The sequence below is a fragment of the Pieris brassicae genome, chromosome 1 (genome assembly GCF_905147105.1).
Source record: "Pieris brassicae chromosome 1, ilPieBrab1.1, whole genome shotgun sequence".
Classification (NCBI taxonomy): domain Eukaryota; kingdom Metazoa; phylum Arthropoda; class Insecta; order Lepidoptera; family Pieridae; genus Pieris; species Pieris brassicae.
Window position 1 is genome coordinate 2,762,077 of NC_059665.1, and position 13,566 is coordinate 2,775,642.

General features: G+C 34.4%; 3 protein-coding genes across 4 annotated transcripts in view; 1 reads left to right on the forward strand and 2 right to left on the reverse strand.

The window, feature by feature from the left end:
- Positions 1-4: 4 nt before the first annotated feature.
- Positions 5-3,064, forward strand: LOC123709437. The gene is made up of 7 exons (XM_045660798.1): positions 5-230; positions 297-501; positions 588-661; positions 741-815; positions 962-1,066; positions 1,246-1,368; positions 1,480-3,064. The coding sequence occupies exons 1-7, from the start codon at positions 60-62 to the stop codon at positions 2,998-3,000; spliced, it is 2,274 nt and encodes a 757-aa protein (XP_045516754.1). The 5' UTR covers positions 5-59; the 3' UTR covers positions 3,001-3,064.
- A 61-nt stretch (positions 3,065-3,125) lies between these two features.
- LOC123707684 (contactin) lies at positions 3,126-8,427 on the reverse strand. The gene is made up of 3 exons (XM_045657960.1): positions 4,789-8,427; positions 4,281-4,466; positions 3,126-4,169 (listed from the first exon to the last, which is right to left on the reverse strand). The coding sequence occupies exons 1-3, from the start codon at positions 8,212-8,214 to the stop codon at positions 3,879-3,881; spliced, it is 3,903 nt and encodes a 1,300-aa protein (XP_045513916.1). The 5' UTR covers positions 8,215-8,427; the 3' UTR covers positions 3,126-3,878.
- Positions 8,428-10,967: 2,540 nt separating this feature from the next.
- Positions 10,968-13,566, reverse strand: part of LOC123719897 — a 38,380-nt gene continuing 35,781 nt past the window's right edge. For both annotated transcript variants that reach the window (XM_045676270.1, XM_045676356.1), the window contains exons 6-8: positions 13,257-13,468; positions 12,819-13,009; positions 10,968-12,586 (exon numbers count right to left, since the gene is read on the reverse strand). In XM_045676270.1, the coding sequence (XP_045532226.1) occupies positions 12,362-12,586; positions 12,819-13,009; positions 13,257-13,468 (628 nt within the window). In that variant the 3' untranslated portion in view covers positions 10,968-12,361. The remainder of the gene's footprint in view (positions 12,587-12,818; positions 13,010-13,256; positions 13,469-13,566) is intronic.

Below are 13,566 nucleotides of genomic sequence, written 5' to 3' on the forward strand. Positions count from 1 at the left end.
GAATGTCATGTCAATTTTGAACAATCATGAATAGTTAATAAATATATTAATTATGAACAATGGCACCAATACGTTATAGTTTACATTATGAAGATTATTCAGAGCATTTAATGTCGAGATTCGGAAAGCTTTTACAAATGCAATCATTCGTGGATATGACTTTAATGTGCAGTTCTCATACTTTGCGCGTACACAAGGCTGTACTAGCCGCAAGCAGTGCTTACTTTCAAGTGAGTAGTCGGTATTTTATTGAAAACATTTTTTAATTTAATAATTTAATACGTTAATGATTTTAGGATGTTCTGCAAAAGCAAACTGGAGAACCGCTAATAATATTAAAAATGCGATTTGGAGTTATGAAGTGCTTAGTGGAGTTTATGTATTGTGGCAAAACGCAATGTCCCGAAGAGCATTTAGATGAATTAGTATCGGCTGCACAGTTTCTGAAAATAAAGGGTCTGTCAAAAGTAACCAAAGAGGGTCTCGGTATTACCAATACTAGTAAGCTGAAAAAGTTTATATTTAATAATTGTGTTGGTTCTTACATCGGTTATATTGGCACTTATATAATCAAATATGTTTTTAAGGCGAACTACCAGTGTTTACTCCTCCTGTCGTCATCAATGGTCCACCGCAATCTATGACTGACTTGCATGCTCAGGTTCATTTAAAATTTCATAATGAGAATATCGGATATAATTATTAATTACTAAACGTAATAATACAAAATTTTGTTATAGGACAATCTTGAAACAAAGTCAATAGATCAAGCAGCGACAAACACGTCCCAAAGTATGGACAATCGAAACACTCAAGTAAATATTTATTTAAACTTATTTCTCTTGTTCTTCTCTTCTTGCACTAATTAATTTTCTTATGCATTCGTAACGTAACTACTATTTGAAAAAAAATTATAAATATGATTAATTATTTCATTTATAACATAATCCTATAATTTCAGGATACAGTAGTTCGAATACCATTTGATATCGAAAATAAAGGAATGAGTTCTGGAGATTTTGACTTAAGGTCCATACGACCACGACGAGGCAGACCAAGCATGAGAGTGAGACTAATTATTACGACTTTCTTGATTTTCCCAAAGAGTAGGATATCCATTTGACAAGTTATAAAATTATTAAACAGTTTCAAATTCAGTTTAGACAGAAATCAAGTAAAGTATGAAATAAATGAAGTGTTGATCAACTAAACATATTTTTAGAGGACTATAAATATATTTTTCAGTCTGGCCCGTGGGATAGTAGTGGATTAATAGGCCGAGCTGCAGAGCGAGCCCTGATGCGAAGAGAACAGGACTCGCGTAAAGCTATACACCACTTAAAGAATTTGCAGTCTCGACAAATGCAGGTTAGACATCTAGTATCTTCAAAGTGAATTCTTAGCCGAACATATGGATACAGAATTGTTACAAATTATGCTATCCGATTCGGCAGTGTCAATTATTTTGTTTCTTTATAGGACTATATGGATAGAACGTTGACGCAAGCAGTTAGTAGTATTTGTGAACCTGAATCTTCCACGCATAGTTATATGAACATAGACAGCGATCTCATGTATATGGACCAAACAGTTTCATCTAATATGTTGGACCCACCCATTTCATTTTCGAAGGACTCCTCAGTCAACGAAACATCAAAATCATCTGATTCTGGTACGGCTATGACTCAGTACGTTAATGCTTTAAAAAGTGCTGGCCTCCCAACAGATCTGCCTATTCTATTTGAGTCAAGCGACGGCTCATACATCAATGTCAACGAACAAGTTCTCCTCGATATGGTTCAGAGCAACGAAATAAAATACGAAGTAATCGAACAGCCTGACATTATTGAAAAGGTCTCTGATCCAAGTGAAATTAAAAGTATCGATGATCTATCCAAGTCTATAGAACGAGGAGAAATACTAATGGGATCCAACAATTACACATCCAGGAACTCCTTTGCGAAAGATAACATTGCACATCAAGATGCGATAACCACATTAAATTCTATACTTCCTGATAGCTTAGAATCATTTAACGAAAATCCAAACTACGTTGTGTTAGGTAGTGGACTACAAAATAGCAATACAATGGATACTGAAAGTACAAACGATTTTACTTGCATTGAAAGTGATATGCAATTTTTTACCAAATCTATGAGTGAGGACGTTAAAAATTATTACCAACAGCAACAACTCAATGATCCAAGAGATACACTTTGTCCTGTTACTAATTCACTTGATTCTAGTTTTAGCATGTCTTTATTAGATACAAAGAATGCGTCATTGGGAGAAGGAATATCCCAACAATATAATCCTCTTAATCCTGAAAGAAATGACGACTGTTATGACTTTAGTATGCAGTTATCACAATCCTCACATTTTAAAGAAGAAATTGACTGTTTAATCTCACCACCAAAGCCGGCCGATAGCGATAGGTTTGATGGAACAAGCGTCAACAGAGTTCAAGAACAAGATGAAATCATGAAAGACTTAATGGACTTGGAAAGCAATATTAGGAACATTCAGGATGATTCCGATACTATTCTGGCTAAGCACAAAGAACAAGATAGTAGTGTTCACTTCGAAAGCCTTAATCACGTATTCAATAGTGAATCTACAACAAATGGAGATGTTAGGAAAACTGACATAAGCGATAGCTTTTCACCTACAATCCCACATGATTTAGATTGGGATAAAGAAAATTTAGCACCAGTCACTGCAGAAACTAAATCAACTGTAGATTTCTCTGATGTTTTGAAGACAAATGAATGGACTGGTTGCGAAGAACATAATAATGATAACGATACGAACAAAGTATTGGGAGGCGACTTCAGTACTCTTGAAGAGGATATCCCTTTTGCAGTGGGGTTATTGCCAATGAAAACACAATCACAGACCGTCGAAGACAGTAAATGTAAAAGAAAACTTAGCGATGATGACTTATGCAACGTAGACGCGAAGTGTCTTAAACGTAAAGTTAAACATAAGATTAAAGATTGAAAAAAGATGCAAAAGATTAAAACCATAAGATATGTTGCACATAATAAAATTTATGAAAACTTAATGAGAACTTTCTATTTCCTAAACGAGAAGTACATTAAAATATTTAAAGTCAGAAATTTAATTTAAAAGATTTTATTAAAAATAAATGATCTTACATTTTTAACAATGTTAAGGCAGTATTTTAACTTACATAGACCTTAAAATTGATACTTAAAAGCATAGGAATATAAACTGCCATGATCATCACAAATACCTAGTACATTTCAAAGAGCTGTTGTATGAAAAAAAATGTTTAAAATTCATTGGTAAATGGCGCTGCCATTAATTTTGTACTATGCATACGTTTAATACATACTGTACATAATATTCATTAAATTACTTATCTAAATATTAAAAAATGGCTCGGATTCACATTGAATACAAATTATACGTATGAGATTGCTTCATTGTTAATACAAACTAAATATATCTACAGGCGTTATTGTCTAGAGTAATAAGTATACAAATAACAAAACAGTATAAAAATATGAGTACATAATTTAAAATTAAGTGATGTAAAAACATAAACGGAAAAACAAAATGGCCGGACATAATATCACCATACAAAATTAATTATTATAGATTTATATGAGTGTAAAAGTATAAAAAATATATTTAAAAAGCTGTTATGATGATAGTCACTAACCTAGACATTACCTAAATATTAAAAATATATAAACATTGTTGTCTTTGTCGAGAAGTTTCAAATATATACTAAATATTGCGAAACTGGTTTTAGCATAAATCTTTTTTTCTTCCTAAACTATCATTGCAAATAACAAAATTTTTATTCTGGGAATGTGTAAATTTGTGTGTAGTCGTCATATTTCAGAGATTCATAATATAATGTAGAGAGTTATAAGAATTAGAATGGATTTTAGAGGAGTGTGTATGTTTCCTGTTCCTCTCACATAATAGCCGTATGCGTCACTATGGTAATCGCCCATCTGGAATGTTATAGCCGGGGAGGACATTCTTCCATCACCTCCATTGGAGTACGCCAGCACTCTAAGATTATATGTTTTTCCTGGTGTCAGGCCAGTGACATAGGCTTCTAGTTTGTGATCCACTGGTACTAAGGTGTCATTAGCTACACTCATGTCTTGATCGCTCTCCCAAACTCGTACCTGAAATTATTTGTTTGAAGAATTGTATTAGGAGATGTTTGCAAGATCAAGAAAAGTTATTAGGTATAGGTTACGTAGGTTAACGTATAGGTTTATTTTGGTTTAATTTACCTTATAGCCAAGAAGGGGTTCTTCTTCAGATGTGGGTTGTACGTATCTCCATACAACACGAACAGTGCTCGGGTTTACAGCCCAAACATTGACAGAGGCTGGAGGCTTCTGGGGAGCCTTTCTGTATGTTCTCTCCAAGTATCGCTCACTTTCTGGTCCTTCGCCCGCCGAATTGAATGCCATCACCTGTAATTTATAAATTATATAAAAACATATACCGACTTCGTTGACAAGATTTTTGCAAGAAATCAGAGAATACCGAAAATTGGAGCTTATTCGAACGTAACATGAAACATTAATTTACTAATTTTAATGGCATTTAGATCAATTTCAATAAAATATTGAATACACAATTGTCACAATTATACAAGGTTTTAATATATCCTCACAATATACTGTCGGAACCTAATCGTGGAAGGAAAAAGTGCTGGATAAACTGATATCGGTATAGTTGCACTAAACACATATCTAATTAAATTCATATAAGCATATATTAATAAAAAATTACCTTTACAAAGTAGTAAGTGTCGGGTTGCAAGCCAACGATAAGAGCCCAGTTACGTGTCGTCCTTGATAGGTAATAGATGCATTCTTCCTCTTTGTTCTCCTGCTTCCAGTACTTTAGACGATGTCCGATTAACTTGCCTCGAAGTCTGTCTCGGGATTGATCAATCGGGTTCCATGTTACATTAAGAGCGGTGGAGTTAAACGAATGTGATTTTACCAATTGCGGCGCAACTTGTGGCATATCTTCTGCAGAGTATATAGTAACTATCTCACTCTCTGGTCCAGAACCTAGATCGTTGAATGACTGTAATTTTACATTATAAGGCGTAAAGAAATAATCCAAAGAGATATGGACTATATGCATTCCAATATTTCCAAATTCCTTAAGCAGTAGCGATTGAAATTCAACCTCGGAACCATTTCGCCTCCAAAATATTTTATAGTGAATTCCAGGTCCATTTTGCAGAGCTGGCGGTAACGGAGTCCAAGTAATGGTAAGGTCCCCAATTTTACCCCCGCCGCCTCCAATATTCAATGGAGCTTGGTAAGGTTTATCAGCTTGCGTCGAAAATTGAGGGCTAGGCGAAGATGGCTCACCAATTCCTAAACTATTTACGGCTTGCACTCTAAATTCATACACGGACCAAGGTAACAATGTTGTTGATATAACTGCTCGTTTTCGTCCATTATATCTATCAATCTCCATAACGTTCACAACATTATCATTGATCGCATACCAAGAAGAGTTCCATTGTGTGCGACCAGTGATGACGTAGCTAGTAATTGGACGACCGTTTGGATTACTGTCTGTCCATTCTAAAGTCACAGAAGACCGTTGAATGTTTAACACTTGCAATCCCCCAGCAGGACCCGGCGGACCTTCTATGCGTAATTGCATACGCGATGATATCCGTCCAATCGCAGATTTAACGACACATTCATATTCGCCAACGTCAGATAGGCTGACGTCATATATAGTCATTTCGCCACCATCTATTTTAATTCTTTTATCTGCATAGATATCTGAAGCCTGTTTCATACGAATGGCGTTATGGTTCCAGAGATATGCTGTGTCTAACAAGGGATCTATATCTGCGCTGCAATGTAAGAATACAGTTTTACCAACTTCTGTAGTTATTCTAGGTGGTAATTTCTCGATAAATCGTGGGGCTCTCAAAACAATGAGGCGTCCGCGACTTTCATCTGATCCATATTGATTTTTCGCTACGCATGTATAAACACCTTCGTCATCTCTTGAAAGTTGTCTTATTATGAGATTCCCAGTTTCAGTTATAAATCTTTTCCCTCCAGCACCTATGACAATATTATCTTTTTTCCATGTGAATGTTGGTTTAGGAGCTGCTTCAGGATAACATTTCAAGGTAACATTGCCTCCTTCAGATCCATATGTCTCACTCTCTAAAGGTCTTTTCTTAAAAGATGGCTTTAAAGACAGAACTCGTAATTGCCCTGATGAAAACCGGGCTTTCAGTTGATTCTTTGCTTCACATTGATACATACCAGGATCTCTACTTGGATCCAAATATTTGATGATCAAAACATTGTCTTGTATTACATACCTATCCTTATCTTGTAATTCTAAAGCATCTGTTGACAGTTTCTCTCCATTTCTCCACCATGTATAATTAACATCTGGAATACCAAATGCTTCACAATTCCAATGCAGATCACCTTTGTTATCCATATGTTTATCAGCAAGGGGTATGGTGAAATTAGGTTCTGCTTGTACTTTTAAAAAAACACTGTTTAGTATATGAGCTCTATCATTACGTACATCACAAATGTATTCACCTTCATCCTCAACAGCTACTTTAGGTATTGTAAGTACCCTATCGAAATTACTTAAATATGCCTTTTTAGGCATAGGGCCATTTTTTCTGGTCCAATTGTAAGACGGGACTGGATAACCAAATGATACACATTCTAATCTCACTTCTTGGCCTACTACAGGTGCTTCGGGAAACACTTTAGGAAAATTATTCGGGAATTTTAATTGCTGGTAATCTGAATGAGGATAAACAAGAAGTTTAAAGAATGGACCGTTTCTGCCTGCATCTGACACTTTACTCATAACATTACAACTGTAGTTACCTCTATCAATTGTTTCTAATGCAGAAAAATAAAGTCCACCATCATATGACACAAAAACTCTTCTATCTTCCTCTACAAGGTTCGGAAAGTAATTCCTAGCCCATAAGAAATTAACTGATGGGTAATAAGATGGGGGATCACAATACATAACTTTTCCCCAATATTGTTTACCACTCTCCACTGATCTTTTTTGGTTAAACTCTCGTATAAACCCAAAAGACAATCTCACAGATTCAGATCTAATTGTACCAAATTTGTTTGTCGCTGTACAATGATACTTGGCATTATCTTTGTCAGCATCTGGATTATAAATTATGATTGATCCTCCACTCAGTATAAATCTTGAATCAGAAAGTGGATCTATTTCAGTAAAAATTGGGCTGTCTACCTGATAGTCTTCTCTAAACCACCTATAAGAGGGTGAAGGATACCCTCCAGCAATACATGACAATTGTACATGGTGGTTACGAAGTGGATCATAAATGGTATCTTCTGGCTCTTGAATAAAATATGGTCCTCTTGGAATTCTTTCTGGGTCAAATGTGTCTAATCCATAAGTAAAAGATCTTTTCTCCTCAATTAAATAATGCAAGCGTTGAGTTTGTCCTTCACAAATAAAGTGGAAATACTGAGTACCTTCTACAGGGGCTAAGCCCCACCTTCCATCTTCCTGGGAAAATCTATATACTAAATAGTCTCTAGGCAATAAATTATAACTCATATAAGTCAACTTGCGATCTTCAAAAAATGCATTATCCAGACCAGATAATTGGGATCCATCACCATCATTTGCCCAATAGCCTGGAGATTGCTGATGAGCACCCACATACCAAGAGCCACGTTGTGGATCTATACGCATAAGTGTCGTGATTATAAAGCCATGTTCTTCAGGGCTATTCACAGACACTAAGTCTGCTTCAAAAGCTTGGCATATTTTTCGACCTTCATTACGCGGCCTATTCGGTGATTTTGTAAATCGGTAACACGACTCTCTATAACGAATCCAATTAGGGGGACACTTATAGCGCTCTTCGTAATCCAAACCCGCGTAATATGAAGCCGTGTTTTGAGGATCTACATCATTATCGCCATCTCCGTAGGTGTCGGAATTGCCACTGTCATGATAAAATGAACTCTGGAACGTATGTTCATTTGCATTAACAGGAAAACTGCCATAGGGAATCTGTAGAGGTGGACGATACGATGTTCCATTCTGATATGTGTCCGCTTGATATGGTTTCTGAAAATTGGGATTATAAGGAGGCTCTAAGCCTTGACACGACACATAAACCACTAGAAACAATAACCGTTTCATGTTAAAGTTTTGTTTATCACTGTATTAAATGCATGACAATCACCGCACAAGAAAGTGTTCTGTCTATATGCTTATAGAAGTTATTTCTAAAATGTCGGTTGAAACGTTTATCATATATTTCTAGTTTTATAAATAAAATATTCATTAATGAAACCGACTCAGTACACAAACCACAAACATCAAATTCGTTATTCGTTATTCGATGCCCCGCCCAGTGTTGCCATTCAACTTACCAACCTAGTATAGAACTAAACATGCTTAACCATAATGAATATATTATAGCAAATTATATATGGTGAGCTTTATCACATTTAAATATATTGATGAGTTCAAAAACGTAGAATACTTAAATTATACCGTTATTAGCATCCACCAACCCATAAAACTTTAATATAGTAACAGGCGGTGTCTGTATTTGGTCTGGCGTACAGATATATAACAACCATCATAATTTTATTATAGTTTTTATCTAGTATATAAAAGTTAATATATAACATTGAAAGAGGATTGTTTATATAGTTTTTATGCTAAATTGGCAACATTGGCTTCGCCTTAAGGATAAGTTACACAGTGCGAGCAGCTGATGTGACAATATACAGCTACTGTGCCTGTGTACTCGCATACTAGTAGCTCGGCTCGCCTCACTCGGTCACACCATGCAAACTGCTGATGTCGCAGTAGAGAGCTACTGCACGAGTGTACTCGCATACGTCCGATGCGATTCGGTATCAGAAAAATATAGGTGTTTGTTAAAATAGATGCACATCATGCATCAACGTCAGAAACGAATAACGAGAGCCTTGATAGCAACAACGTCGTTCATATGAAAGTGGTCAAGCCACCAAAAACTTCAAAATTAAAGATGAAATTACCATCAGAACCGTCGCTCGAGAATCAATAATAGACCGAAAGCAAAAGCAGAGAAAATGCGAGATAAATATAAAAAAAAAAATTTCAATGGCGAGGGAGCAGTTACCTGGCAAAATAATATGATTTACACAATCAATCAAAATACAATTAGAAACAAATAAAATACTTACCAGATTACTTGATGTTTCTTTTAGATTAATTATTTTCTTAATATAATCCATAGCATCAAACCATTTGATGGATGTTTTATAGATCTCATCAGTGGCAGATCCAATCAATTTTCAATAACTCGTTCTGGTTATACGTAGAACGTATTTTTTTAGTAACTTCATTCGTGTTTTGTAAATTACATTCCATGCGGATATGTTCCAACGATGCTTTACGCAAATCTCTGTTCTTATAATTAGGATCTAAACAATTCCATAGGTTCGTTTGATCCTTGTATAGCTCCACAAACTTTATATTTTGATCGGATGTCCATCTGTCCGCTATTTGACGCCTAAACAAAAACACTTCGTCATTTCGCAAAATCGTGCGAGTTGACGACCGAGCGGCGTGCGATTGGCGTGGTGGAGGAAGGGGAGTGCCGAGTAAAAACAAAAATGTTGTAGTAACTCGGACGTGAGCAGCTGACCCACTCGCACATGACAGTTACTCGTATGATGCGGTCATACGGTGCGTAGTAGCTACACCTTAGTAACTATCTAGGTCAGCTCGCATGCCAGCTCGCACCGTGTAACCTAGCCTTAAAAACAAAAAATGTTGTTGTAACTCGGACATTTTTATTTTAACTAAAACCAGAAAATAAACACTTTACACTATGTACACTATGTGTTTCAATGTTCAAAAGTAGGTATTCTGCCTATCGACATATAAATTGCGTCCTTATATAATGCTTTTTGGTGGATAGAACGAAACGAAACGACGATATTAACGAAAACATATAAAAATATACGATACGATCGATAAATGGAGCGTTTCATTCAGTAATGTACGCATATAAAGATAGTAATAGTGTAGAATATAATTCACAGTACCAATTCTGTAGAGTGAATAAGTGACGACGCAAAATTGTTAAATAGCCTTTGTTGACCAACATATATAATAACATATGCATATAAAATATCAAGGAAAAACATATTTTTATGTATTTAAGAATATATTTCCAAAGCAGCCATTTCCATTTCTGTCTCAACTTACCACTAGCCATTACCTAATGGCCACTGAGTAAATAATAAAAAAAAAATGTGAGCCGTCACGGGACGCCTGGCAGATGTGAAACATCGACATTATTTTGTAAAAGTAATATGCAGAAAAGAACATATTGTGATAGGAACTAAATATGTCATAATGATAAAATAAAATATTACGATTTTTGTCCAGATATCGATGACTATTTATTGAATAAACATTTATTTTCATTAAATACAAACATTTACGAATTTATTTCAAATCGTGACTACTTAATTCGTTTAATCAGTGACTTCGGTAATAGTTATATTCGATGTTGCCTCTGAGGACGGTATTACTGTGACAATTGGTCGATGGTAACTGAAGTATGTTACAAAAGTATTGGACATAACATTAGTAAATTTTAATTGGCTTCAATATATTAGTAAACTCAAGAATCTTAGCTAGTTATTTCAATATATTACTAAAATCAAGTATCAATAATGAATGTTTCACAATAAATTTGTTTGTTAATTGTTACAATAATAATTATTATTGTAACAATATATACGATATATATATATACTATTGTATATATATACAGGCTATATGCAGTAGTGTGTTAATCGGTTTTACGTGCGGCTATAGATGTTTCACATCAATAAGTCAGTCATATTTATAAAATTAATTTGTTATATGGGAAAATAAGACAAATGCAAATTAAGATTATTCAGTTTTATTTTTTTTATTGTTTACCAACAAGAAATATTGTGTCATTAATCATTATAATACTTACAGCATAGAGTATCGCTAAAACTGACAGTAATTACACAAATTACACAAGTGTCTTGTATACCATTGTATAAAACATCAATTACAAAGTAAGTTTATTAACAATCCGCGCAATCTCTTATAATATCATCACAGTTAAATCGTGTACTTCATAGTTTTCCTTTCCATATATTAGGGCGGAATATTATGTATGGTTTTAACGTTACTATGGAACATCCAACTACATACAAAATTTAAAAGTTAAACAAAGTAACCAGTAAAATATTAATACTCTCTGGAACCTCAATTAGAGAATTCAAACATTTCCAGGTCGCATTGAACAATATTGCCAATATGTCATTAACACCCTTGAGCATGTGAAAATGTATCGATAAATAACCTTAATCAAGCTTTTTTGTTGGTAATTTTTATTCATTTAAAATAATTTAAAAAATAATTTGTTATCTTATGTACAACATATTTTCGATATGCATAACTATTTTGATAATTCTTATATTATTGGACCATATTTAACATAAGTAATGACAACTAATAAATATCAAATAGGAAAACATAACAACGAACAAAAATTTAGCACAAAGGAATAACTAAAACATTAAAATAACTGTTTTAAGTGAATAGCCGAGTAATGTTAAACAAAAATACTTAACAATGTGATGATATCGAAAAAATTAAAAATATATGTAATATGAATTGATTTTTTAAATAATTTGTTCAAATTTTTGTCCATGTGAATTCTCCGTAATCAGTAAAAACTATAAATTGATCTATTTAAACGTAAAACGCGTTCACTTATTGCACAATCTACTCTTACGTGATTCTTAGTTTAAATTTAGTTTCTGGTAACTCCTTTATCTACTAAATAATTAATATCTATCATTCTCACAAATCTACTGATTAAACTAGCTTTTACCATACACCAACATGAAATAGCACCCTTTAAAATATCATACTGTTAAAGCGACATTTATTATTTACAACTGCGTATTTATTTACATTATTTACAAAGATACATAAAAATATTTTACACCAAACATTTAAAATAGTGGCTGCCTTCGAATCTCGAATTTGTTCATAAATAAATAATTATTGTTTTAAATTGACCATAACTAGGAAACTTACACGGAGATTATATCTACTACACTGACGCCTTCTATACGTGCTAGTTCAAACATGACCATAGGGTATAGACCGTATTAAAACAAGTACTATTAGTGTAAAATTTTTGACATAACAATGTGACGGTTATGTATCGTTAAAAGTTATATGTCAGAGCGGCCACGAAATTAGGCGCTCTATCAATTTATGTTTATTGTCAGCTGACAAGTATAGTCTCAATTTTCAAAAGTTGCCTCAGTTTATCTGTAACCCGTATTAATGCGACTTTTGAAGCCCGTACGTTGACCTTTTCGCCAGCACAAAGAAGTTGGTGACACTGGGCTCTCTCTAAAAACTCTTGTGTTCTTATTTCGCGGAGTAGCTCCTTTGGGGAACCTGACCCGCAATGTATCTGTTTCAGTAATGACTCCTTTGATTTTATCTGTAAAAATTGTATATAATAAACATTGTCCAATGTTTTCATCAATACAGTTATATGTAAAATATAAATAAGTTTCAATTAAAAAATACAGAACTCTATATTGACAATGGCTGACAGCCAGGACAATACTATAGGATTTCAGAATAATAGTAATGAAAATTTAAATAAATAAATAATCCTGCTGACCAACTAACAACTTTAGTGTATATATCAATAGAGATAGATAAGTCACCTGTAAGATATTAGTAACATCCTGTAAAAGGCACCATAAACCATCCGCTGGCTGGCCAGTAGCAGTCCGCAGACTATAGAACGGTGGTAGAGGGGTGTCTGTGCATTGTATCTCTATGGTAGAGTCAGGGGTAGGGGGAGGCGATGCGGGTGGCGGGAAAGATAAGGGTTCGCAACCCATCTCTTCTCGATCTAAAATAATTATAATGATAATATAATATTCGAATAAGTTTAAATTAAATAAGTATTTGTTTTTCTTATGATTGATACGAAGATTATACATAAATGTTAAAAATTTACGAAATAAACTGTGATTAGACTGTACGATTAGCTCTCACGTCCTATCATGATATATATATATATATATATATATTATACTTTTAGGGTAATTATATAATGCGTGTTTTTGTGTCGCTTTACGTACTTCCTCAATACTTACCAAGAATTTTGCTAGGTGGCGGAAATCTCCAGGGGTCTACTGACAGGCCCTGCACATCTGCTACGTAGAGGCGAAGTAGCTTTGCCGCTGTACCTTCAGCCAATTCCTCTGGCGTTTGGCCCGCATATGTCCCCAAAAGTGGGTCCGCTCCATAGGAGAGTAGTAGTCGAATAATTTCTATATGACTACTTTCACACGCTTCGTGCAGGGGCCTGTGAACGTAAATTTGATAAATAATTTTATGATAATACTTAATAGTGAAACTTCTCAGTCTGTCAAACTCAAAAGTCAAAGTCTCAACAGTATCAAG